Raw genomic sequence first — 27,929 nt, forward strand, 5'->3', positions numbered from 1 at the left:
ACTCCTAATACCAGTATAATTTAGCTAATATCAAAATTCATTAAAACTAAAGAGCTGAAGTAATAGAAAGGATGAAATATCGCACAATATCTTCATAAAGTGATTAAACTAAGAAAAATTCTGTACCGATCGGTCCTATGGAAGTTATATAAAATACTAAGGACATGTCGATACGCTTCTGGACAATATTGTGTCCGCGTCTTAAGATATTCAAGGTCCAGAAATCGGACATCTCGTTCCCTATGCCTTGCACTTATTTCAAAGTTGTAGAGTATAAAATTCTCTAAAACTTTTGTATCAACTTTTTATAGCCTGTATCCAAAGGGTGAAAGGCTATACTAGTTTTGTGCGAATGTATGTAACAGGCAGAAGGAGGCGTGGCACACCCCACAAAGTATATATATTCTTGATCAGGATGACAAGGCGAGTCGATATAGCCATGTCCGTCTGTATGAACGCAAGGATCTCAGAAAGTATAAGAGCTAGAATAACCAAACTTGGTATCCAGATTCTCCTACGCCCGAGAAAGGACGAGTTTGTTCATTTTTTCTGATGCACCCCCCCCCCCCCCCCCCACTCCTCCCTATTCACGTTTTCTATAACTCCCGCAATTCTATACCAAGTTTTATATGATAGGTTGATTAGAAAGAAAGTTATAGCCATATAACCAGGCCCAAGCCATATCTGCCGCTGTATTTGTTGCTGCTTTGACATAATTATGTAATGCACACATACATACATATGTACAAGTACACAAACACGCTTAGACACGATGCTGATGTAAATGTATGTATGGAATATTTTATATTTAATTTAATTAGCCTACAAAAGTAGATATTTTCTGGTTCAGTATGACAAGCTGTGTCTGTTCGGCTATTTGGTATGAATGCAAGGGCTTAGAATTTGTATTACTTGTAATCCGTTCCGTTACCGACGACAGACTAGGGACCGATGGCGAGCACTTGGAATAATACTTTGGCATTAAAGATATACATACATAATATATATACTACTACATGTCACATCGAATATCTATTTTAAAATTGTTTTCCACTTGTTCCAAAATTTTCGAAATTTTCTTAGGCCCAGGAATTAGTACGAACTAACCAATTGCTTTGGCCATAGCGCTAAATTTTCAGCAGTGATTAAAAAAAATTGCAGTTATCGATCATAATGCCGATGAAACCTATAACTGGCAAGAATCATTCAGTCCGGACGCTCCATCCCGGCTACCATGGCGATGGGGATGAAGACCCATGTAAACGAGGTATTCTGCGGAACACGAGTTGCCGCCGCTACCGCGAGCAGCTCCGCAATGCCCGCCACACCAACATCCTGCAGGGCGTTATGGTAGTGACGTGTGTGGCCACGGTAATAGCATTGCTGCTATTGCAAAGTATGGAAATGATTGCGGCCAGCGATACCGAGCAGGCTTCCGGCCCCGCCGACGACCGACAATTGCTGACCAGGTTGTGGTCGCTCTGGCTGAGCGTATCGAACTTCCTGGTCAGCGACGTCATTGGCGAGAGTACTGGATTCCTCGAAGACAATGTAGCAAGTGAACCGAGCCAGCCGATCCAGCCAATCCGCTCCTACTACTGCAATCAGCGACTGGACACGAAGAACATTTTTGAGCATATTCGCAAGCAGGTGATCAACCAGGAGCAGGCTCTGGCCCGCTTTGAACGAGCAATGCACAGCGATCGCCAGTTTAAGTCGCTAGCCCTGCTTGGACCGCCTGGTGTGGGAAAGACGCTGACAGCCATTGCGCTGCGTCAGCACTTTCCCTGGCCGGAAAACATACACGCATACTCATGGAGCACATATGTCCCGGACGAGGTGCGCAAGTTTCATATGGTTCGCCATTTCGTGGAGCAGCTATCCGATTGTGGGCAGAACCTTCTAATTATAGACAACCTATCGACATGCGACTACAGCATCGTGCCCATCTACAATCAGCTAATATTGGAACGCGAAGGCGAGCGTAATGCGGCCGCCAATCAAAGTGTGCTCGTGGTGTACATCTTTAATCTGGAGACGGAGCACTACTGGGAACAGTTTGAATTGCTGCAGCAGTTGCCCTCTGATACGACAATCATCAGCTACCGTCCCTTTGGCCGGGAGGAGCTAATGGACTGCCTGGAGAACGAGCTGCAGTTGGAACAGCGTGTGCTGAGTCAACGAGCCCTCTCATGTATATTGGATGAGACCGATGTATACGCAACTGGTTGCAAGCGTTTGCGACAGCTTATCCTGCAGTACGGCCGACCAGAAATCGATTGAGCGCCGTTGTACCATATCCAATGGCAATAGCAATATTACCTTTTTGTAATACTTAGTTTGTCTATTTGTCAATCCTACATAAAAGTCTCCGGTTACATCCTCCAAAGCGATTATGACGCAAGAAAATTCGTGTGTTTTGCTCTTCAAATATACTATAGGTAAGGTCGGGAAATGCAAAACTTGCCATGTACATATGTCTTGCGTGTCTAAAAAATACTTTGTCTTTGGTTTAATTCACTTTTCAGTCGCGCACAGCTCAAGCAGATGGCCACAGAAAGCCCAACTATACTATATATCCGGGCTTAGACGGATTTAACCCGCAAGAATTAATAAAACTAAGTTTTTCATCAGAAATGTTTATTTTTTCGTTATAAAATTAGTAACAAACTTAAACTAAAATGTTTATTTATTTATTCAATAGAAATACTTGTATTTGAAGACCGCCAAAGATTGATTTCAGCTCACCTAGAAATACGATGTGAAAAAGCGAATTCGATCGTTAGAATGAAGTTCAGTGGACATTTAACACTTAGTCGACCTTTTTTTGGATAGAGCAAATTGCTTAAAGAGTCCCAAGGAAACTATTTGGAATAAAATAAATATGTCTAGCCAAACAACGCTTATTATACCCTTTAGGGTATATTAGGTTTGTGGGAAGTATGGAACAGGCAGAAGAAAGCATCTCCGACCACATAAAGTACATATATATATTCTTAATCAGCATGACGAGAGAATTCGATGTAGACATGTCCGTCCATCTGTCCGTCCGTCTGTCTGGATAAACGCCTGGATTTCGAAAACGGGTGAGCGGATATTAACCAAACTTGGTATATAGACGCTCCTAGTCCTAAGGTACAAGAGTGTATTTTATTTTTTGATTTTCCCTCCCCTCTCTCCGCTACAAAATTTCGTTAATACTGTCCTCATTTCCAAAGCTACACTCTGCACACTTAATTTATGTGTATATAAATATCTATTTTTTTTTTCAAATTTCATTCAAATCGGTCAGTTTACAATTTACAAAAGTTATTAGCGGAACAATTTCGCTCCAGTAATACAATCACAAACTGCAGCATCAACTGCAGTCTGGGTACAGGGTATTTCACTGTCGACCTTGCTCGACTGTAGCATTCTCTCTTGTTATTATTTACTGTCCTGGTTGCATGGCTTTTCCATAATTCACATAACCATAAAAACCGACGGAACGACATTTTATAGAACGCCTGGCGGTAGAATGGAAAGTCTGGGCACGGTATAAATTAAAGCGCCATTAGCTGAAGCTCGTCCAATTATCAAAGTGTCCTTCCCATTACACGGATTTATTATAGTGTTGACTACCGGCAGTAGCGACTAAAAGCACCTGGGCCCACGAAGGAATAAAAACCCTCCCCCCCCCCCCCCCACATGTGCCTCCTATAAATTCTTTACGTACGTACTTTTATCGGGCTTTTGTCATTGCCATGTTAATTTAATGTTTTTTGTTGTTGTTCTTTACCCCTCTTGCATTACGCTCCTCGCCAGGTCGCGCCTCCATCGCACCCTGTTGGATTTTTTACCTTAATGACAATGACCACTTTCAGTATGCCTTGTGTTTTGGGAGCCGAGCACCAATAATAAATAGCACATGCACACATGCCATAGGGGCTTGTATGCTTTATAAGTAATGTCTGTGCGTGCATGCGAATAAAGTGTAACGGCAAATTGTAAGCAGCACGTCAGGGTTGTCAACATGTTTGACAGGCGTCATTTTGGTGTTGGAAAAAGTTATATAAAGCAACAATGGCAGTCCAGCAGCAAGGCGTTCTGATGGGGGGCGGAAGCAAACTTCGAATAATACCTGAAGTACTTGTATTTATTTCTGTGGCTTTATATATATATTCGTAGTACAGTTAGTAGAGGGCATTCATTTGGTCTCATAGGCAGTCCTGAATGGTACTCCAGCTAATGTCAGCTATATTTTGAGTTTTCGCCATATGTATGTATGTATTTTATTCATATTTTATATTATTTATATTATTATATATTATTATTTATATTATTATATTATTATTTATATTATTACTTTGCTATCTGTTATTATTATTATTATTATCTGTCATTACCATAACCGAAGAAGAAGAAGAAGAAGCGAAGCCGAAGCAATAGAGCATATCTTTTGCTCGAAAATAATAGATAAACCATTGTATGGATGGAGAAACTAAGAGGCGATGTTCAGTTATAACATCGAGAAGTACTGACGTAACACATAAACGTTGTGATCCATCAAGCGAAAGACAATAAAATTCATTTTTTAGGCTTTTGATTATTCGTGTGGTAAAACATTTGTTCGAAATTATTGTTTTAGGTTTCATATATGTATATGAATTGATCAATTTTCAAATGAAGTTACACTTCACTGCTCTGCCATATCTTAATTGTGTGATCTTTTTCCTTTGCCCCTGAAGCTATCAAATTCTCTGTAGGATGGCAGTCCGTGCACATGACGACATCATCATGTGCCTCTATTTTCTGTACCAGCTGCTTGGTTTGCAGACTCCATATGCAAATCGTGTTGTCCTCACTGCCGGACACAATCCACATTCCAGCTGTGACTGAAAAGCTGGATGATATGCAGTACTGTTCATTCTTGTGGCCCTGGTAGTTGCGCAAGCATTTTGCCTTTTGGAAGTTCCACAGCTTGAGGGTGTTGTTCATATATGAAGCGAGAATATATTGACCGTTTGGGGAAAACTTTACAGAGCCGACTGGCATGTTTTCATATTCAATTAGAGTCTTTAAGCAATTACCACTAGACGTATTCCATATGCGTAGGAGGCCATCGTAGCTGCTGGTGACAAAGAGCGATCCATCTCGATTGAAGTCCACTGCAGTAATTGGATCTGAATGAGCCCAAATGGTTTTCAATGTTTTACCGGTTCGTAAATCCCACAGGCGCACAGTCTCGTCAAAGCTTGTAGATGCAATTAAATTGGCTTGCGGATTGAAGCGACAGGAGAACACATAGCTACTGTGGCCCATTAATGTCTGAAAGCAATGCCCAGATACCCTATCCCACAGCTTGAGAGTCCTATCATCACTACAACTGACCATATATTTGGCATCAGGTGACCAAGTTACGTCGTTGATACCCAGATTATGACCAGACAGAGATTTTTCAAGTCTTCCAGAACTGGTATCCCACACCTTGATATACTTATCAGCCGAGGCACTAGCCAACCAATAGCCGTCGGAACTAAACTTCACTGCAGTTACGCCCATACCGTGTCCTAAGAGCGTCAACTTAAGATGGTAGCCTGGGGAAATTGTCTTATCCTTGTTTTTTTTCTCCGCACAGACTTCGCCTGGTGGCAAAGGTGCTTTGAACTGTTCAGCAGTCGATGGCTGCATGGTGTTGGGTATGTGGTCAGGTTTTTCTTCAGTGGGTAAGCAAATGGTATCTGGTATAGGTATAGCTACCGATGGGTCGAACTCTGCAGATTCCATGAACTCCTTTAGTTTGTTCTGCCCCTTTTTAATAGTTATTGGGTCCTTCCTGAGAAACAAAAAAGAGAATTCCACCCAACGTATACAAACGCTTGACAATATTCACTTACTTTTCAACAAAGCTGAGCTATTCTGTTTCAACAGAATTTAAGTTATGAAATTACAAATGACAGTAAAATCGTATTAATAACAAATTTTTCAATAGTTGTCAGTCTCAATAGTTGCTTTTTTAGTACTAGATGTGTTACCAATAAGTAATTAAAATACCAACATTATGCTAAGTGGCCCATCTCTTACGAAATTAGAATAGACATCGTCAGTTAGAGATGCTTTTATCGATAACATGGAATTTCTTTATCATCGCTATTTTGTGTTTTGTGCGGCTCTTCAGTAATATTATGAAAACAAATCTAAGTGTGCTTGCGAGCTCAACTCTTAAATACCCAAAAATTGTGAATTTTGAATTGATTAATTAATTATTTAAAAATTATTCAATACATGGTTACATAAGTGAAAACATATGTGTGAAGTACAGGTTTATGTCAACAAACACCATCAACAACAACAATATTAATGGCTATAACTTTCTTTCTAATTGATCCATCGTAATGAAACTTAATAAGCGGACACATAATCACTAACTGGATGTGACTACCAAATTTTGCAGGGTATAATGATTCGAGTAAAGGGAAAGATTTGAACTTATCGACCCAGTGTGGTTCAGCTTACAGCTCGTTCTTCAAGAAGTGGTAATTTACAATGAACGCATCAATCAAGCCACAGTACCAAACGAAGAAGCCAAATCAAAAAGTTTTCGCATGTTTTCCTGATTATTACGCTCATTACACATACAAAAAACATTTCTCTTTCTTTCTGCCCCATTGCTCGTGCTCTGCCTTACTGGGATTTGTTATTATTTTTGCGCTCCGTTGCGCTTCTACAGTATTGCCAAAGAATTGAAATGTAACACAAATCGTATACGAGTATATACTCTTTCCTTCATAAGCACAATGAATAGAAAGCTGTACTTACCCTTTTAATGCAGCCTACTCCAAGGCGCACGCATTCGATTTTGTTGCCATTTAGGTAAAGACCCATACCCAGCCCCAAATGCCGTTGCCGTCATCGTTTGGACCGCAGCCTGAAGCAGCGTTGAAATCTTTTTTGAGTCAAGTTGGGCGAGTGAGCGCGAAATTCATTTGTTAAGCAGGCAAGGGTGAGGCCTAATCCAGTGCATTCGAGACCTAGCGCGTGACAGAGTTGACTTTCCCAGCAAATGATTGATGAAGGCATTGGGAAAATTTGTTAGAAAAAAAAGAGAAAACGGAAAAAGGCGGAGGCATCGTAAGCGAAGCGTAAAAGGAGAGCGAAGGTGCGAGTTTTAGAAGTTTTATAAAAAAGTTTAACGCATTAAGCTGAAATCTTTTATGCTTTAAATTAGTGCTTTTCGCAATCAATGAATTTTATAATTAAATCATTTCTTCGCTTGACAAAAAGTTACTCTTTTAGATTTATTTTGGAACTGATAGCGAAGCCCCGAGAAATTATCGTGAAGCGATTGAATTTCATATAATCTTAAATAGAAAACAATTCACTTAGGAACTATCTAATGGACTTTGAGATTGCTTTTAACAGATAAAAAAAACAAGTTTGATTGTCATTAAGCTTTATTGTAAATAACACATTAATGTATCTGAACTAAAGCTAAAATAGACATATGTTTTAATCCTTTCGTTTGAAAAAAAGAACACAGTGTACAAGCCAAGTTAAAACTAGTATTTTGTGGTAGGTCGATTTGAAAATCCCAAATTTATCATACAACCCTTATGAGCCTTAGAGCCATTTTCCCCTTTTTGGTGTGAATTTTCCAATACCACTTTCTTAAAGGGAGACTTGTGTTTCCAATTCCAGCTTTCTAGCTGTTACTAATGTTTTGACTGTGCATTCATAACCAATCGCATTTTCTTGTACAAGTATTCGCCCCTACCAGATAAAAACTCTAAAAAATCAGCCTCGAATCAAATTAAAAAAGAAAACCTCATGCAGTTTATTTTGTATTTAGTCGTAGAATATAGAGGATCGATCCGATGAAAACTGCATATTCTTCCGCCCATTTGGACTATATCGAAAGAAAAGGTTTACGATGCTGGACGGACCTGGCTTCATAGGGTACAGCAATTATTTATAAGAGTAAAAAACTCCATATCTTTGAAATTGCCAATATAATAACTGAAGTTGCCAAAACATCTGCAAAAAGCCGCCAGAACCAATAGGAAGAATGAGTGAGTTAGTAAGTGTAAGTAATGTAGCATGCGAATGAGTGGTTTTTTATCTGCACATGTTTCCTAAGCCTTGTGAATGTCATCAATGGTCTGACAATTTCCCGCCTATGCCATACTTCAAATGGTGGTGTGAGTTTTTATTTATATCACTACATAGAAATGTGGTTCAAGCACTTCAAGTACAAGTACGCGTATTTATATTTTTGGGAGATGCACAGTGTGCTACTTAGTCAGGATAATGTGCCGGACCCTTCTATCGAAACAAAATAAGTTTGTGAATAAATCGAAATGTTACAATATAAGCCAGACCAGTACTGTCCTTTTAAATAATCTAACGACAGTTTTATTATTGAATAAATGGGCAGTGAAATAAGTGTTCAAACTATATGGATATGCTGGTAGAATCAACTTGTATCGAAAACATTTTGTATAATGATGGTCATTTTAATTTTTTGAGTATGAATATACTGATGAACCGCAGAGTCTGTGATTCTGGAGGTATTTTTCTGGTCCATTTTATGAATGGATCTTAAGTTTTTCTAATCCAGATATGTACTCGCATTTTTGTATCCCACTGTGCGACGAGGCAATGCGACGCGACGGCTGGCGTTTTATGCCTCCGCACACAATCGCCACAGTTGGACGAATTCAAATGCATCCGGAAGCGGAACAGGCACTGCTAGGACGCGGGTGGTGGTGGTAGATGTGTCGGTGGTGGTGGTGGTGGTTGGGCGTATCCTTTGCGAGAAACGGCTGGAATTTCTTTCTTTCCTGTCGCCTGTCGCTCATATCGCATGCTAACCAACAGCTGTTTGAGTGCTCGGCGGCTGGCAGGATAGCTGGCCATATTGAGTGGTTGATTGCTTTAATGAACGCTTCACTGCTGACAAGTTGTTTTCTCGCACACACACACACACACACACACACACACACACACATACACGCGTGCACACCGCAGCAAGGACACTCGACATTGTCCCTAACGGTTCCGCAGATTCCCGCAACGTCGGGTCGTCGCTTCGGCAGCTGCTACTGCGCTGTCGCATTCTCGCATGCCATTCTCAGATTCATTTTGTTTGTTATTTGAAATTTTATTCCTCGCCGCTGCTGATGCTGTTGATTTATGGTCCTCCTTCCTATTGAGAGCCACTCGATTATGCTGAATTTCGACAAGTTGCACAGGCACTCGGCAGCCTGCATTTGTGGCTGCTGCTTCAGGATATCTTTCTTCATTTTTTGCTCACTTCATTATCTGACATGTGAGTGCACACATTCGTATGTACAAGTATAGTACATGTCCAAATACATATATAATGGATGACGATGATTTAAGTTGGCGGAAGTTTTGTTACAGACACAACCAATCAGATCACTAATCTGCAGTTAAATCTAATTAAATTTTTACTATGAGTTTCATCATTAAAATGATGAAATTATGATTATTATTTAATTTTATTCATTCGCTCACAATATAAGGATTCATTTTGTGTTTAACTTTACAACTTAAGTAATAAGCCTTATTTTGGAGCAAAAAAAATTAAACTCATAAAGTAACGATTATTCTTTAAGTTTTATTGTTTTCATCAAAAATAAACCTGAAGTTGTAATTTTTATTGCCATTTTCATTGGAATTAAGGACAACATGTCTATATATTCTTTAATAATAAGCAAAGACGAACTGCTCATAGTACAGTTCTGGGCTAAAAAAAACATCCTTAAACAAATATTTTCAGGCAAAATTAATTGTGTTAATTTTTGTTAAAACCGCAGCGGCTTTTGGCTTCAGTTTGAAAACTGGCACCGCTGCCCCTATAAAAAATCCATAAAAAATATATTTTTGGGCTTTTTTTCGGTTCTTTAAATTAATAACTATTAAAGTATATATCTTCTACATAATCCTTTAAACATATCTAAGATATTTTTTAAATTGATTCTTTAAAGATTCAATTAATTAAATAAAATATAAAATTATCAATGTTGAACTTGAAGGTAACCACAACTTTGTGATACTTCGTCTGTCAAGATAAAAAACACGACTCCTGTGTATATGGAAACAAACACCTACAAATCCAGTAAATATTAGATTTAATATGTGCTCCTTGACTAGATAAGCTTCGATGGGATCTTATTTAGATACGTGATGTCTCTTTAAATGTATGGTTGAGTGAGTTAACAACTCAAAATGTAATTTTGCTTAAATTTGCCTAAGCGGATATTGTTTCTCTAATAATATTCCTTCAACTAACTTTTTCTGAGCTTGAGATGTGAGAAAAATGAAACAAGCTCCATATTAAAATTTTATCTTTTATTCTATTCGTATATTGTGGCCGTAATTAGAGCCCGAGGCCATAAAGTGAATTCTCGATGCAAACTAAATCAATTCAAAGACAAACGACCTCAGCGCAATACAATTAGGTCGTGGCATCTGCACCCACCAAACCCAATCAGCCCAGGCCATCAGAGCCAGGAGTGGGACAACGACAAACACACACACACACGGACGCACACACACACACACACACATACAAAGATAGAGACACACAAGGTTTTGAGTTTTCCGAGTGGAAATCAAATTATTTTAATGATACACAAATTGATACTTTGAAACAAAATAACAAACCAAATGAAAATTGCTGCTGGCGTTTTCGACTACTTTGGCTGCAGCGGAATGGTTGCCATGACAAGGGACGGCCAAAGACGAACGACCTAGGGACGAACAGGCAGTCCAGAGGATGAGCTGATGCTATGCCCGGATGGTGTTGGGTTCGGTTTGGCTCGGCTCGGCGCGGTTCGGTCCGCCTGTTGGTTGAGCAGAAATAAAAGAAACGCAAATTTCAACCCAGAAATTGTATGCTGAAAATTAAGTGAAAATTGAATTCTTAGCATTTTGCGCTTTTTATTATGTAACATTGTTTGTTTTCATTTGAAAATTCGAGCGGGTCGAGTCGAGTGGCGAATGGCGAGTGGCGAGAAGGCGGAATGTTTAATACCTGGAGCGTGTGCAATTTCTATTATTATGCAAATTTTCCTTTTCATTACATTTGCATGCGTGTGTTTCTGGTGCCTGCGTTTTTCTCTTCATGTTTTGTAATTCAAATGAGGGTCCAAAAGGTTGGAATTGAAAACGATAGGTTGCTTGATGGCTGCGACCCTTCTCCAACTATTCCTCACAATAATGGAAGACAATTGAAATGTCAATAATGTGCAATTGTCTGCAATGCTGTAATGGATGGTGATGTTGTTGTTACTGTTGCTGTTGATGCGGGCCAGAAACCTAATGGTCCAGCATGAGCTCGGAGCCAAGTTTGGGATGAAAAGTGTGACAAATTCGAAGAATGTGGCAAAATGTTGTTCAGTCGCTCTTCAGTTGATTGCCTGCCCCTAGAAAGTGAATGCGAATGAGTTAGGGGTTGTGCTGCAAAGGGTTGCATTTGAACTGTTGAAAGGAACAAGAGCGCTGCTGGATATGCACCCTTTCAACTGCAGCAGAGTTATCCTTCATTGAGCGCGTGTCCTTCGTTAGGCACCGCATCCTGTTTCTATTTGTATTTTTGCTGGTGTTTTGTTAAGTAAGCTGCAAACTGGTATCATCTGCTTCCTGGACACATTTCAACATCGACTCGCATATTCCTGATGCATCCATTCATTAGACTCGTTAAATAGTCATGCTGAGCTCCAGTTTACTGCGATTTGGATTTGTGGCTTCCCAAATAATGCAGATGTTTTCGAAAATCGACAACTCTCGCCTATGCAAAGCAGCTGCTTTATTTGTTTGATTGTAGTATAATAGAAGGTTGTCCAATCTGTCCTTGAAGCATCTGACTGGCGTAGAACACATTTATAGAAGAGTATTTATTTGAAGATATAATAGCAGACTAATTCTCACACATTTTAATATTTATTTTTATTAGTTAGATATTCGAGGAGGAATAAAAAATCAAATTTGTATTTCCCTTTAAAAGTGAATGCTAAGGCTTTTGCTAAGGCTATCCAGCAAATTGGTTTATACAATTCGGATTATTGAACTTATTTATTATTAGTAATTTTGATTGTAATGTCTGGGAATCCAGATATCAGTTGGTACCTTATATCTCTATGTAATCATACTTCAACTAAGTTATATCTATTCAGTGAAGTTATATAAATTATAAATAATAAAAATAATAATACATAAATTCGGAAAAACTATCGACATCATTTTCAAAGGGTTATCTATGTGCCTACCACGAGTAAATTATGAACATAGAAATATTTGTTGTTATCACAAGAATTTGGTTGATTCACCCTCAAAAGACTCTTAAGTATAGCGTTTTAACCTAAGAATAGGACGGGTACACGTTTTATAGACTCTCATATGCACAGTCATCCCCATTGTATATGGGAAGTTTTGGCGAGTGTACAAATAGTTTTGGGCTTTGTATTGTATGCGATGGCGAATCAATCGCCCAGAAACCGAGCAGCAAAACTTTAAATTGTCTCTGTTGGAAAGCTGAACATGACTGAGAAATGTTTTTGTTAATTGTGGATTTATGCTTGAGGGCGTCGAAACCGACAAGTATCCATCCAAGCGAATGGTCGACCCGTGCTGCCACATGTAGGAGCATGTAACATGATATGAATTGGTTTGTACAGCATTTAAATAAAGAGTGGGGGCAGAGGCATTAAGTAAGCAAACCAAAACGATGAAAATTCAAATGAAGTCACAAAGTTTTCCACATACGCCACACACATTTTAACCAGTTTTCGTTGCACGCTTACCGTCCAAGGCAATAATGTGGGCCATCCACCTTGTCCTGCAGCTTACACTAGTATAGATATGGCTTGCAACCCAGTAACCGACAGCAAACAGCAAACAATAACAGCCAGAGTGAACAAATGTATGGTTGAATGAGTAAATGAAATCGAGCCCAAAGGCATAAGGATACAAGCATACGGCACTCGTAACTCGGCACACGGCGGCATGTTTATCAAAAGCCACAAGCCATTAATTACCCATACGCAGCGTTGGCCACAGCTCATCAGTAAATGAGTGAAGTAGTCCAGCAGTCGAGGGCTGGATACAAAGTTAAGTTAAGGCCACTATTAAACAATATGAAATGGTATTGTAAAACTCTTTACAAATCACATTTTAAATACAAAGTAATATAAAACGGATGCATTATAAATTGATTAAATCGAATTTGTTGCCATTTAGTAACGTATGCGAATTTTATATGACTATTTAAAATACATTTTCTCGAATGCTGTAAAGATTTCATTCAATCATTTCATCCTTCACACATTAAACATAAATTTTTAAGGGCCTTCTGATATTTATTCATACCGTCCTCGCTATATGTACGCACAGTAGCAGATGTTCACGTTTGGCTATCAACAAAAAAAGAACCAAAACTTTAAGCAAATATTTGGGAAACTTTTGGGAAAGGTAGACCCATACCAAAACGAGTGGAAGTCAATTTCAATATACCATACTAAGTAAGTATATCAATTGAAACGAAACTAAAATAACAAGAGTATGAGTCCAAGACGAAATGAGTTAGTTAAGTTAGTATTTGCTGCATAGAGGGGGGGATTACGTTGAAAGCGAAATCAGTTTTCGGACTCAACTTGCTGCCTTTTGCCTTACATAATAGGAAGAGCTACTAAGTCCGCCTGTATGTTGAATTTATGTATAGACTTGTAGTACATATGTATATACTTAATAAGAAAATAGATAAAAGCGCTTGCAGGCCAGCAAATATGCGGGCAGAATAAACAAAGTCCACACTTTGATCTGCCGTTTGGTCCTTGGGGGGAAGGGTGCTGCTGGCAGCCGTATTATGAGGCCATTGAACTGTCAGTTCAGTGACACCTTCGGGGCACTTCGGCCTGCTCCACCTAAACTCGTAAAATGAGCAGCTCACTCAATTACCAAAGTGTCCAGTCAAACGATGACGAAACGCAGTCGAGCTTATCAGAACTGAGGCACAACCCATCGAGCGGCCAGACAGAGCCAGCGCTCAGCTACGAGTACATATGCTTGCTTGCCATTTTATGGCATACTTTTGCGCTCCCTTTCCTCTCCTATATCCGTCCACATCCTGAACACAAATTTGCTTTGTTCCTCGATCCGCACTGCGCTCCCTTTGATTAAATGTCAAAACAATTGCGCGCTGCAGCATAATCAAAGCGTTCCTTGCGTAATTGTCCAATGAAGCGGAAGCTGCACGAAATAGGGGCGCACAAAAAATGGCAAAGGAAACAACAATGGGCACATCACCAGAACCAGCACAAGCACCAGCACCAGCATCACCAAGTCTGCCAGGGCAACCGAGCTGGCTATACGAGATACATTTCAGTGCAAATGCACAGTTATTAACTTGGCGTAATCGACGCTCGATAGGGCAGAGCCAGGACGCAGATGAATAGAGCAACAGCGGGGGTAAATCAATGGTCTGCGCTTCTGCTCTTATTTCCAGTATTGTCTACTTCCCAACTGGGAGTCGGTCCTGGCCTGATGGTAATAAGGGGGAGTTTCTCCATTTTGGCTTTTTGCTCAAATCAATACCTTTCTACACAGATTTTCGTTGGAAATGGTCGGTGCATTTATTAAAGCGAGAAACATTTACTTTATAAAAATATTCTCAGCATAAGATTCGGTTCTGAAGCCTTTAGAGGCAGAAAAGTTGTCCATCGATATAAAAAAGCGAAATCATTATCAGTCATTTAATTTACATGTAATATGAAATTATATAAATTCAATGATTTCAAATGGTTGGTCCTTTCAAAAAGCATTGTCGATATTAAGTTACATATGGTATATTATTAATAATGAATGATAAATGATATGCTACGATAGTTTTGTCAGGCGCTATTTCGCGGTATAAAAGATCTGAATGAGCTTTTCTTAGCTTCCATTGAAGTACATATATATGAAGTTGTTTTTTATTCTAATGAATTGTTCACATAGTGAAGTCAGACACCTCCTTATTTACATTTTGGGGCATGTATAGTTAAGAAAACAAAAGAAATTAAAATAGCCGAAGTGTGCGGAATTTTGATTTATGTGCGACAGTCCGAGAACGGACGCAGCCCCAATGCGACCTGGTCCGGTCCGCCTGGCCAAGTAAAAGCATTTAATTTTTATCCTGCAACGCAATTCAACGCAGTTCATTTAAGCGCCCTACTTGAACGAAGTCCTTGGGATGACAGGGAGCGTCATAAGGCCAGATATGGGTGGTTCTTTGCATAAGTATGGCGCGATAAGCAGAGCTGCAAACAATAAAGAAAGTGGCTGGGGGAAGCTGCCAAAACAGAAAAGAAAATCATTAACGTTGAATTGCTGGGGGTGGTGGGGGGAGCAGCGAGAAAACTGCTGCCGAGGCATTTGGCGATTGTCATCTATCTGCAAAGTAAAAATAGCAACAGGAAGGCGCACAGGCAAGGCAAGAAAAACAGGACGGGCGTGGGCAGGATTTTTATACTCGCCGACTTTACAGCTGAAACTGTAAAAAAAAGAGAAACTGCTGGCCGCTTTTCTTGTTATCTCTCTATGCAGTGTGATGACCTCATTAATTTTCAATCTGAGCTGGATTACATGCCGCTGCTGGCTGCTGGCTAGCTGACAGCTACGCCCTCCACCACCTACCGCCCGCTCGCAAAAACACACACAAACACACAGAAACACACACACAGACGCACACGCTATATGCATGATGAATCATTTCCTTTATTTTTCCCCACTCTGCTCTAATTTATGATGATAAATGAGTTTCAATCAAGCGGCGCAAGTGAAGTCGACGGCCAGTTTCCGCTGCCGCGGCTGCAGCTCCTTGGTGGCGATTCTGCCATCCAGATTCTGCTGTCCAGTTTCAGGCTCCATGGAAATTGTATAATTTGATTTGATGCCATCGTCGTCGTCGTCGTAGTCGCAGTCGCTGTCGCAGTCGCTGTCGGCATCATGGACTTCCCTGCATAATTTGAGCGCCAGGAGTGTGAGGATTTTTATTTGAATATTTATGAATTATTTTTGGTGATTTTTTATTTGGCCTGCCAAAATATTTCGTGTGTGCACTTTTCCAGTCAACAGAATTTGTGTGCATATTTTTCGCAGTCAACAAGGAAAATCAAATTTAATGGCTGCCGATGACTGGGTGGATGTATGAGGTCCAAAAATCCACGACCCAATGGGCAGAGCTATCCCATCAAAGGTTGCTAGTATTTTTTTTTAAGTATCCTAAATGTTATCAAATTGAAAAGAGCGCAGTTCATATGAAATTTTTGTTATTTGTACCCCAGCCTGACGTAAAATTTAAGGAGGGGTGTGCGTGCTGTTTAGTATCATCAATAGATAGAAAAAAAGATTTAAAATAACTTGAAGGGAGTTTAATTTAGATATTAACAATCCATTTTAAGTTGTTTCATTAAAGTATTGGCACTATTTATTGTTTGTCTACTTATGTAAATGGATTTTTACTGCATTTTTAAATGAATTAATCACACAAACATCATTTTTGAGCAACATAATATGCATCGCAATAACAGGGAGAAGCAATTGTTTTGTTGATAAGCTGTCAAATATTTTGTATTTATTTATATTGAATTTTCTTCAAGTTTGATTAACTTTCCAAACATTTGTTTAATTTGTTGAACATAAAATGTGGTTGGAAGCCAATCAATCTCAACTTTCTGAAGAACCAGTGGCTGTCATTAGTCATGGTTTGCTAATGATATCCTGTTGTCAGGATAGCAGCAAATGACCAATTGTGGTTTTAAGACCACTTGAAGCACATGTATAATAAATGTAAAATAAATACAAATTGGTTAAATAATTACAACTTCTGTTTGTTCAGTCCCTTCGTGTTGTAAAGGAGTCTGATAGAAACTCGCTGGTCATTTGCCCAGAGACATGTCTTTTAACAAAAAGCTTTTTCATTTTAAGTGCATTTATTTCACAAGAAATGTTTAAATAAATTAATTATCAATAAGGGCTCAATACACTCTAATTTTTCCACAGTCTGTGCAAACAAATATTTGTGACTTCGAAATATGCAAATACTTGTAAAAATGTAATAATTTTTTTCCAATTATGCTTGTAGTAAATTATAGGCATTGCAGGCTATTACTGGTAATTAGCTGTCCTTGTTTGTATATTTCAGTCAAATTTGGGCCTTTCAAATTTCCGAACAACCTTTACAACATTTTTTCACACAAACATACGCCACTGCAATTTATTTAAATAATCCCACAATATTTCAAATTGACAGTAGCCAGCAAAAACAAAAACTTTGAGCACAAATGTTAACCCTTTTCAGCAGGAAAAAATAAAATGTGAACAAGTAGACTACAGCGCTCTGCAATCAATTGAAAATGAAAAACCGTGCGGTGCAAAAGACACAACTACATATCGACATATGTTTGTATGTACATACAAGTATGCGTGTAGGTATGTGTGTATTTATAGCTCTGTATATAGCACAATAGGTTGTTACTTTTAAATACATATCCGATAATTTATTACCATTTCATTTGGCTGCGCACCTCTCTAGGGCGGCAGAGAGATGTCGGTATGTAATTATTATCTTTGGGCAACGGTGCGCATACGTAACGAATGGCAAGTTTTAACGTTTTAAGGTTATGTGACATTTTTCAGCGGCACGACCATTTTCCTGCACAAAGAATATTTAAAACAAGTGGAGACTTTGAAATACTCTGCACATACGTGTAAAATATTTATAAAAATTAAGAAAATTTTACAAAATGTTTATCGCTTTTATACGAATTTTAATATATTTTTGCAGTGTAGTGTATAATTTATATACTTATTCTTGTCCTATAATGTGTCTATTATACACGTAACTAAAGTTCCTAAATGGGTTATGAGCACGCATATTATATCAGTTGCGCGGCTATAAACACACGGATTATCGGAATATGGCATAAATATCAATATGCCTAACAAATTAAGAATATCGCCGTACATATCGATAAAGGTTTTAACAAATTTTTCTATACAATCCGGTGAAGCCAGCCACTGTCCATGTTCATAACATAGCCTCGTCAGTTTTTTTAGTTTTTCTGAAATCTGTCTACCATCCTCGTTGCCATCTCGAATATATTCCTGCTTTACATTGGGGCAGCCGTCAAAATATTTTCATGTACACTTCAATCTACACCTTTCATTATGCGTTGTCTTTTGACATAGTGGTCAGAGGGTGGCATTTGAAGCTTCAAAGAGTGTCAGAATGAATAATACAGTCAATGGTCTCATTTCTGCGGTCTTCGTAATTTACTGTTTACCTTTCCAAAAGTTCGCTCTTATCTATATTCAAGTTAGAAAATTGATTGGTAATACTTCACATCTTATCGTTAATTTTAATCTCAATTTTTATACTCCAAGACTGGAACGGATCTTAAAATTGTTAGTACTTTGGTATTATATGATATTGAATTGACATTTTGCAAAACCCTGACGTGGCCTTAAAAAAAATAACATTTCGACCCTAATAGATATAATTTATGTTTTATTACGTATTTTGGCAGCACTTCTTGCTGCGGAATAAACAATTATATATGTTAATAAGTACTTACATTAACATGACCTCCGACTACCCGCCTGTCATCCATCTATGTGTTTCTTCTAATGAATTGTTGTTGTGCACCTATTCCGACTATTGTCTGTTTTATTAGGACACACTACATAAAGAAGACTCCATTTGCTTAGGACTAATCTGACTAACCATTTTTTTCATATATCCGGAGTGTTCCTAAGAATAATCAGAAAAATCTATAAAAACCAAGTTGAGCCAGGTGCCACGATATTAACAACATATTAGTCAGCCAAATATATGTATTTTACAATTCAAATGAAAAGTCGTTTGTTTATTCATTTCTGTTTTTAGCATTTCTATCCATTAAGCAAGGCTCATAAAAGTTCATGGACGAAACTTATTATTACGCATAAAACATCCTTCAGAGTTGGCCAAACCCAAACAAGAGCATCCGGTGTAAGGATTGCTGGGGCCATAAATCCGGTGACCAACAGTTGAACAGTCGATGAGATGAACGTCGGAAATTTTACAAGTACATTAACTCTGCCATTCCGAAAATGTTTAATGCATTACTTAAAATCCCACAAAAGTTGGGAGTCCTATTTAAGAAATCCGTAAAATCTCTTGAAAAGTGTAAAGATGAAGGAATTGTATCTTCTCTTAAAGGCTTAGGAGAAACATGTCAACATTTTATGAACTATGTATAGAAGACTTTTCTATACTATAGATAGTATAGGAAAACCTATACATAGCTCATAAAATGTACGACACGTTTCTCCTAAGCCTTTAAAAGAAGATATAATTCCTCCATCTTTTCAAGACATTTTACGTATTTTTTAAATACAACTCCCAACTTATGTGGGATTTTAAGTAATGCATTCAAAATTTTCGGAATGGCAGAGATAATGTACTTGTAAAATTTCCGAAGTTCATCTCATCGGCTGTTAAACTACAGGCAGTTCCTCCTTTGTACATTGCACGCTGTTCCTTTATATTCCCTATTCGTATTAGCTTTTTTTGGATCCTGAGACGCAGATCCTGTATGATGAATTATGCAAATGAGCAGAAAATATTACAATATTTTCGCCATAGTGACTTGCTATTTCAGCTGCGTTTAACTAACAATACATTTTTAGAAGAATGTTCTCCTTAAATAGTTCATTTTACGGTAAGTTAGTACATGTATAGAAATATTTTTAATACGGCGTATAATATTCAATTTGCTAGAAACATATTAAAACGGCGTGACAACAAGCTTCATTATTTATAATTTCCTCATAGTCTTACTCACTTCGAGAGCTTCGCCGACCTCTATAGTTTGCGCTACAATCTTCATACTAAGCGATTTGACAACTATTCCACAAATCTTTTATAAAACTCTTTTAGTCTGATAATAGTCGTCTGTTTATAGTTTAAGCGCCAGATTCCGATCTGATTGGAAATTACCCAAAGGTAATTTTAGTCCCAAATTTTCTATCGTGCTCAAATCGTATTTGGAGCTTCTATATTTCAAATTTAAACATTTATTTAAATAACATAAAAACAGTGCAAAGCAGCAACAACAACAACAACAGCTGCGGGCTGTGCTTGGTAAAGGATGATATATATGGCTATAACTTCCTGTTAAATAAGCCTATCCTTATGAGACTTGGCGTTCGGACTCATAATCACTAACTGGAGTGATTTATCGAATTTCAATGAAAAATTCCAAGAAATAAGGAAGTTATAGAAAATCGCCAATTGCCCTGGAGAGGAGGGAGGGAGGGAAATTCTAAAATTCACATTTTCTGCGTATTCTCAAAAGGCATCTGGGACTGAAATTTGGTGTCCCAATGTCTCATAGTCCCCGAGATATAGGTGATAATTCGAACAGAAAATTGGAAAATTCCCCACAGGAAGGAAGTGGAGGAAAATCAAAAAAATAAAACAAACTCGTATTGCGTACACTCATAAGGCATCTTTGTGCAAAATTTGGTGTCTCTAGCTCTCATAGTCTCTGAGATCCAGGTTTTCAAACGGACAGGGCTAGGTCGACTCGACTTGTAAAGCTGATCAAGAACATATATACTTTGCGAGGTCTACCTCGCCTCCATCTGCCTGTTACATTTTTCAGCTCACGCAAAAATAATATACTCTTTTACATTTCATGTATAGAGTATAATAATTTATGGCTGCAGCTCTGAACTTTGCCATACACTCACATGCATTTTTAAACATTTATGTGCGCGCTTTTTTCAATGGTGCAAGGAAATTATACTTAAATTTATATCATCACGGAAAATGGCTTCTTGCCACCGGCTTTCAATTAATTAAAAACGAATTATGTAATTGAAAAGTTGTTTGCGCCCAGTCCCCAATTTCCCCTCATATTCCGCAGCACATTGAAGGGACCTACTCGTTTAAGCGCATAGCGCTCCCCAGCGTCACATCAACTGAAAAGTCATCAAGTAATCACTGTTACTCTGCTCAACCCTTTTAGTCTATTTTGTTTGCTATCAGCATCGTGTAAATTTTGTCTAGGGTCCCAACGTTTTGCAGAAAAAAAAAAAACAGAAAAAAGGAAGTGGACAAAATATACACACCAGCAGAAAAATCCCTTTTCAATTTTTCTTTTCAACAGATAAAAATAAAACAAAATAGATGCAGGAGCAAAAGCAATAGCTGAAAAATTCCATAATGTTAGCGAGCATGGATAGCAGATTAAGATATTGTTTCAACAAAAGTTCTAGCTCCCCCTGCTAACTAGAGTTTTGTTGAAACGCTGAGGTGGTGAAAATGCTTTTGGGCCAAAAGAGGGTTGCTGGCCCCATTGTGGAAAATCACTTAGCAAAATAGTTATTTCCTCTCCGTTAAAAGAACTCAAATATACGCCTGCATAAGTAATTCAGGAAACAAATTGCAAGTCTTGGATGATGTTTATATTTCATGCATTTAGGTTTAACTGAAATTTTGAATTATCCAATGTACAAGTGCAGCTTGGGGAACCTTCTGGCAATCACATGCCGCTGTCTCCGGTAGATGCCCCGATTTCCTTGGATTGAGCAGAGAATTTGAATTGCCTAAGCATATTGTTCAGCGAACTCATTACGAATAGAAATTGCGCTTTGAGTTCCTTAAGTCTTACACACAATTCACCATTGGCATCCAATCCCTTTACACACTCCCCAACCTCCAGATTCAACTCGATTGCCTCTGGATCCGTTGAAGTTTCTCCAATGGCTTCTCCAAACTGGTGCTTCTTGTCCACATCCAGTGTATGGGCCACTATTATCTCGTGAGAGTTCTCCAGCAGGTAGCGTAAGGCGTAATCATCGCCAATTACTGTACGATTTTCAGCGGTGAGTAGAAACTTTCCATTGATTCCAATCTCTGCAGCTGTAGCATATATGTAGGAGGACACACACACATTGAGCAGAATAAGATAATCATATTTACAAACACACTTACCGGCCTCGAGAATGTCCTTAATTGTGGGGCTTGATAATCCGCGCATTAGTCTTATTTTTTTATCAGGCGAGCTAATTAGCACGTAGTATCTCCCATAATTGTACGTGGACATGGTTTTCCCTTAAATGTTGTAAATGCCTGAGAAATTCCCCAAGTGACTCTGATTGACTGTGAAATATAATTATTGTTGGCACTTCGACCGAATTTCCGGTTTGCTTAGATTGCTGATTGTCTAACTATGAATAGAGTAGTTAACGCTTCGTCCAATTGGGGAAAAAATGTTCCTGAAAGCCAATAGTGAGACCTCGAATCAATACTCAAAACGGGCAACTGCATTTACTGCAAGACTACAAGTAAAGAGGATAATATTAATTTTAATGGAATGCGACAACTTATGCAGACGTTAAAATATATTTATATGCTTTATAAATTTCATTTTCGATGCGTAATTCTGAAAGAATTACCTTTTATACATATTGGGAAAATCAATAATTAAATTGTAGTAAACTTTCGTCAACAATATGTATGATGGTCTTAATAGCCAGCTTTCTTTAATATCTGCCTAAACATGAATTGAGGCAGCCATTTAAATTAACAAAAAAGTTTTATGGCTAACTAATAGGCATAAATATTTTACCATCAACAACTTGGACTAACAACAGAATTTTATATGAAAATATCGCCCCTAAGATTTGATTGCCGGGTGGCATATTTGTCAAATGATTAATTCCAGAACCAGCGGACAACTCTTCCCACACCACCATCATATAAATGGGAGAAGGTGTGGCATCTAAGTACTTATACCTACGCTGGTGCCCAGCTGAATAGGGCCTGCCTTCACTTAACATTTCTTTGATGGCGATGTGGTTCATTGTTTAGCCCATTATTGCCATCATCATTGTATAGCGAAATGATTATTTGTCTTATGCTGCGTCAAGATTTGTTCTGGGAATCCTACAAATTCGACACAATTATTTTGTTGTTGCTGCTGTAATACAACCAAAGGATGATCCTTGTTTCCGAATATTCATTCATAGATTTGTAGATTTTGCACATAAATGATAACGTAGAGAGGGTATACTCTAAGCTCTAAGTTACCTTATTTATTAGGGTCTAGGGCCTTTTAGATGATAAATAATTATAATAAGCAGAACTTTGTTTCTTATTATTTGGGCTAAGCCTATCAGTATGAACGATGGTGTACATGTGCTTACAACACCACCAACAACAACAGCAATACTAGCAAACACAACATTGTCAGTGTCGTGCACGGACAATACAAATGTTATGCATAGCATTGACCGACAGACAAAACCAAAATGTTTGCTGGTCATTTATCATTGTGACATGAAAGCAACAACTACAAATACAAGAACAAACCCAGCAACAAATTCAAAGCCAGCGATAACGAACAATAACAGCACAGCAGCGACAATTCCGAGGAATATAAGTGACAATTTTCATACATTTTCCTGTCCGTACAACGCGTCGTATGAGCGATGATGGTAGTGTTTGGGCAATGCCAGCTTTCACTATTGTTGAACAAATCGATAAATGTCCGTGCTCGAGATAAACATATTTGAGTAAAATGCGAATGCCAGCTTGTTGGGATTGCCATCGTTAAAAATTGTGCTTCGCCTTTCCTTTTCTTCCTGCTGACTTTCGCATCTACAACCAATGCAAAATGAGCAACGTTGGCTTCACATCTGAAAGGATATCATGCATTGCAAATTTGGTGCCAACTCGGTGGAGTCCGAATGCAGTCGAACCGAATTTCAGCAGCCAAGCACTGCTAAGAGAAAACACGCATGCATCCGGTTGCCATTTACAATGTAAATTAAAAATAATTTCAGCTGCGAAAATTCTGTGGAAATTATTATTGGCAAGACTGCGACAAAGACATTTAAAAAAAAAACAAATACCAATTCTATGGTAAAAGCAAAAAAGGCAACAAAACAACAACAAACACATTTAGTTTTAGTGCATTGGCTGTTGAGCGAAAAAATACGATTATTTTTATTATCGGCAGTTATATTAAGCAGCAATGTGGAGCTTAGGAGCACTAACATCAGCAACAACAGACAATCCTACTTTTGCGCTACAGAAAAAATGCACAAGGACGCAGTCGCCCTCTTCTAAAATTCAAATTCGAAAGTGTCTTGAGGCACTTATTTTTACTTTTTATAGTATCTTTTAAATTTCTTTTTTATTTCTCTACTGCCCCTTATACTTTGTGCATGCAAATATATCTGAATTAACTTCTAGAAGAACAAAAACAACTGTTACATAAAGGTGCACAACATCCTTTTCAAATATCCCACATGCATAGCTGACAATGTTTTTATACTTGTAGTACGAGTATATAGTACAAATATACAAATATATGTATCGCATTCATGATTCCCAAAACAATCCTTAAACCAGCAAAAATATCCACAATCTTTTTTACAAGTTTTTGTTTACTGGAACTTTCCCGCCTGAGGTTTTAATTTCTGTTTCTGAATGTCATTTTCCCATATAGGTCCGAATTATTAAACTGTATTCGGTTTTAGATGCAGCACTAGACAATTGAATCGAATCTCCATAACATAATACTAAGAATGTAGGGTTAGGAAGAAATGTGGGATTCCCAAAATAATGTCTAACGCTATAGTCGGACAGGCTTTTTGCATTATTGAAAACCGAATTCCATAACTACTATATTAGCCGAATGCGCCAAATTTCCCTCCTTGTCTCGAGGTTCATAAATTGTTTCAATATTAAAGTACTGCATACGAGCGTATGTTCCCTAGAGAGGTGGCTGCATGTGAAGTGTTCGGCTTATGCAGTTGGCTTGAGTTCATGATTGGCAAATCCAATATATGTCGTGCAGGCATCGCAGATTCGAGGCACTTGCGGCTGCAGGCAGCCATTTTGTGCCAGCACCAAGCTTATTTCGTTTGCCTCACTCCTGCATTAGCGCGCAAGATGGCGTCGCGTCGATTTCCGCCCGTCGACAATGGCATGATTATCGCCAGTCGGCAAACGGCAGACAACTGAGCATGCAGTGAAGCCAAAGCGCACAAAAATATGTCACTGGAAAGCCCAACAGAGGCAAAATTGCTACTGCAGCAATAAGCTGCAAATTAAGCCAAAAATATGCGTTACCGATAACAAAAAAAAACCGCACGCCCAGCCAACAGACAGCCGTGGCCGGAATGGATGCAGCGACCCTCCCCACACAATCCCTTTTTCTATATCCTTTGCCGACGTTTGGCTTCCCGTCTCATGCACAGCGTGAGTGTCCCGCAATGCGTTTTGGCATACTCGTAGTCCCTTCTAGACTTGCTTCCAAACGAAGTAGTACAAAAATGCATTTGGCTAAAGTAGAAATCCAGTTATTTGATAAATATTATTCAAAACAGTCCAATAAACAGATTGAATTGAACCAAAGGCCCATGTTCTACTCAGCCCCCTTAGCAAACGCAACAGGATTGTCATTGGAATCGCTTTAGTTTCTACGTGAGTAGTGTTGTTGAGGTAACTGAACTTTTAATAAACAATAACCGATAACATGATTAACAAAATCCCTTCGGTCACAATCATGCAATGAAATTTTGATTTAAATTTTTCCCAATTAGAGGTCGACTTTTTACCCAAACAATAAATATTGTAAGAATGGGTGATAGTAGGAACACCCCTAATATCACTAACAATAATTAAACACTGACCGAATAGTGATTGAATAGTTGAATAGTGATAAGTAATCAATAATCGATAGTAACCGATAGCAGGGAAGTAAGAGGTCAATTGATTTTGACCAGGCAAAGAAGGAGGACGCTTAGTGAAATTTGAATTAAACGGACATTTGTGAAACATTGTTAATTGTTATTACTTTGGTTTAGTAATCGAACAAATTTGAATAAACTTAAATAATCCAACACTATATACATATATTTAGATATATTTTATTAGCAAACCACGCAATACTTTATTATATGTGAATAGAGAACAAATGAAATTGATTCCTTAAAAGCCAGCTTATTGAAATGATTTGGTTTTGTCCTGAAAGTTTGATATGTTAGGCACAAGATAATCCTAAGGCAATATTTGTGTCTGGCGCCTGGTTAGTGGCCTGGAACCTGTCCGCATTGACCGCATCATACTGGAATCATTGTCATATAGGACAAACAAAACGCCATTCGCTATGCTCCCAGCAACCACTTCCCAGCTGAAATGCCTCATAGATCTCAACTCCCATATTTATGGGTCCCTATTCAGTTCATTACATTCACTTTCGAGTTGAAACTATGACAATGCGTCGATAAAACAACATTACCGCACACATGACAAACATACAAACGAACAAACAAACAAACAAACAGACAGACAGACAGACAGAGTGAGAGACAAACAACCAAATGGCGTGGTGAACTGGTGGTGCGGGTAAACAGTTAGATGAGTGGCGGGGCGCCAGAGTGGCAACAGAGAGCAATAAGCGTACAAATTTGTACCAAAGTCAAACAAAACGTAAAGAATAAATTTATGCACACTCCAACACTCGCCCACAAAATCAACATACAACAAACACAAATGATGTGGGGAGCAGGGGGAGCCACAATAAACAGGGACTGCCGACGTCCCCAACATATTGACAGTAAGTTGACAGTTCGTCAGAAGCATGGCCGCAGCGTTTTATCCGACTGCTCCACCGCTAGCTGACTGATTTCACTGACTGGATGACTAGATGACTGACTGACTGACTGACGTGACGTATTGTAATACGACGGCGTATGGCTTAATGTGGCCACGAATATCATCAACATACAACATATAACAATGGCGCGGGCAACAACAAAAAACAGCAGCAGCATTTTAACAACAACAACGATGAGATTTTGTGGGTTATATTATAATGGTTTAGGCTCTAATCGGCCTGAGGCCAACCACAAAAAAATTGCCCAGCCCCTCTTATGTTCGCGAGAGAGCATTGACATGACACTGAGAACGAACATCCAACGAACACGTACCAGTATCAAGAATCGCAAAATAAATCTGCTACCCAATTATTTTAGAACATATTTAGAAGTAGGTGTGATATATAGAAGAAATCGGATTCGAAATTCATGAATCTCTCTCGTGAGACTTTTCGAAAATTGCATTTTTGGCTACAGCTGTCTAAAAAGTATTTACACTAACTTTGAATCATTTCTCACAATCAAAATTATTCTTCATAAATTCATGATTGATTTTAAATGTTGTTCGGTGTTTTATTCATTTGCATGTTTTTCAAAGTAATCCATCCCCCACAAGTGATCCGAAAAGGTTCAAAATGCAATACCAATAATATGCATAATTATTTTTACAACCATCTAGTAGTAGTGGCTTTAAACATAATAAAAAATTAGGTTTGCACATACATATACTTTATATGGTCAGCTTGAATTGTGATTATCAAAATTAATATCAACGTATTTATCAATGCTAAGTGCTTATTCTGATTTGTTCGAATTACTCGTATGCTTATATTCTGCAGCTGACATTTAGCAAAATCGAACTATTCAATAGAATCAAATTCGGCATCAAATATGTAATAGGAGTATTACATATACTAGGTACATACCTTTATTTTTGTCAGTGTGCTGGCAATTTCTGCAACTTTGACAGTTTCGTTACACCTTCAAGCACACAAAAATGAATTGACTCTACTTGAAGTCCTGAGGACGACAGGAGCGGATAGAGAAATGTGCGCTGGGCAAAAATTGTGGTTAGCTTAGCCAAAGTGGAAAAAATATGTACAAGTTAATATCCTGGGTGAATGTGAACACAATTCAATTTAACTTTTTTCATTTCACTGCCGTGCTGTGTTGTACTCGCACTCGTATATTTTCTTATTTATGTAGTCTTCTGTTCATCTACATTATAT

The 27,929-nt window shown here is 38.3% G+C and overlaps 4 protein-coding genes across 5 annotated transcripts in view; 2 read left to right on the top strand and 2 right to left on the bottom strand.

Moving 5' to 3' along the window:
* The window catches only part of LOC115623083 (cellular tumor antigen p53-like), a 194,143-nt gene that overhangs the window by 156,630 nt on the left and 9,584 nt on the right, over positions 1-27,929 (top strand). The gene's annotated exons all lie outside the window — the stretch shown is intronic.
* LOC115623087 lies at positions 1,010-2,409 on the top strand. Its single transcript, XM_030517292.1, has one exon. It carries the CDS (start codon positions 1,174-1,176, stop codon positions 2,281-2,283), a length of 1,110 nt encoding a protein of 369 aa, XP_030373152.1. The 5' UTR covers positions 1,010-1,173; the 3' UTR covers positions 2,284-2,409.
* Positions 4,566-5,890, bottom strand: LOC115623088 (WD repeat-containing protein 5-like). 2 transcript variants are annotated; one of them, XM_030517293.1, is made up of 2 exons: positions 5,877-5,890; positions 4,566-5,815 (listed from the first exon to the last, which is right to left on the bottom strand). In XM_030517293.1, the coding sequence occupies exon 2, from the start codon at positions 5,764-5,766 to the stop codon at positions 4,669-4,671; it is 1,098 nt and encodes a 365-aa protein (XP_030373153.1). In that variant the 5' UTR covers positions 5,767-5,815; positions 5,877-5,890; the 3' UTR covers positions 4,566-4,668. The 2 variants fall into 2 exon arrangements, with proteins under 2 accessions (XP_030373153.1, XP_030373154.1); XM_030517294.1 differs by lacking the exon at positions 5,877-5,890 and having other exon boundaries at positions 4,566-5,664; positions 5,740-5,798.
* LOC115623094 lies at positions 21,474-22,181 on the bottom strand. Its single transcript, XM_030517301.1, has 2 exons — positions 22,025-22,181; positions 21,474-21,952 (listed from the first exon to the last, which is right to left on the bottom strand). The coding sequence occupies exons 1-2, from the start codon at positions 22,134-22,136 to the stop codon at positions 21,573-21,575; spliced, it is 492 nt and encodes a 163-aa protein (XP_030373161.1). The 5' UTR covers positions 22,137-22,181; the 3' UTR covers positions 21,474-21,572.

The sequence above is a fragment of the Scaptodrosophila lebanonensis genome, unplaced genomic scaffold (assembly GCF_003285725.1).
Source record: "Scaptodrosophila lebanonensis strain 11010-0011.00,11010-0021.00 unplaced genomic scaffold, SlebRS2 tig00000043-arrow-pilon, whole genome shotgun sequence".
Classification (NCBI taxonomy): Eukaryota; Metazoa; Arthropoda; class Insecta; order Diptera; family Drosophilidae; genus Scaptodrosophila; species Scaptodrosophila lebanonensis.

Bases quoted from the DNA above. Each gene is read 5' to 3' on its own strand.
- LOC115623094 (XM_030517301.1), bottom strand. From the start codon at position 22,136: ATGTCCACGTACAATTATGGGAGATACTACGTGCTAATTAGCTCGCCT. The intron at 21,953-22,024 runs GTAAGTGTGTTT...TATATGCTACAG, and splicing joins TAAGGACATTCTCGAGGCCG to CTGCAGAGATTGGAATCAAT.
- LOC115623087 (XM_030517292.1), top strand. From the start codon at position 1,174: ATGCCGATGAAACCTATAACTGGCAAGAATCATTCAGTCCGGACGCTC.
- LOC115623088 (XM_030517293.1), bottom strand. From the start codon at position 5,766: ATGGAATCTGCAGAGTTCGACCCATCGGTAGCTATACCTATACCAGAT.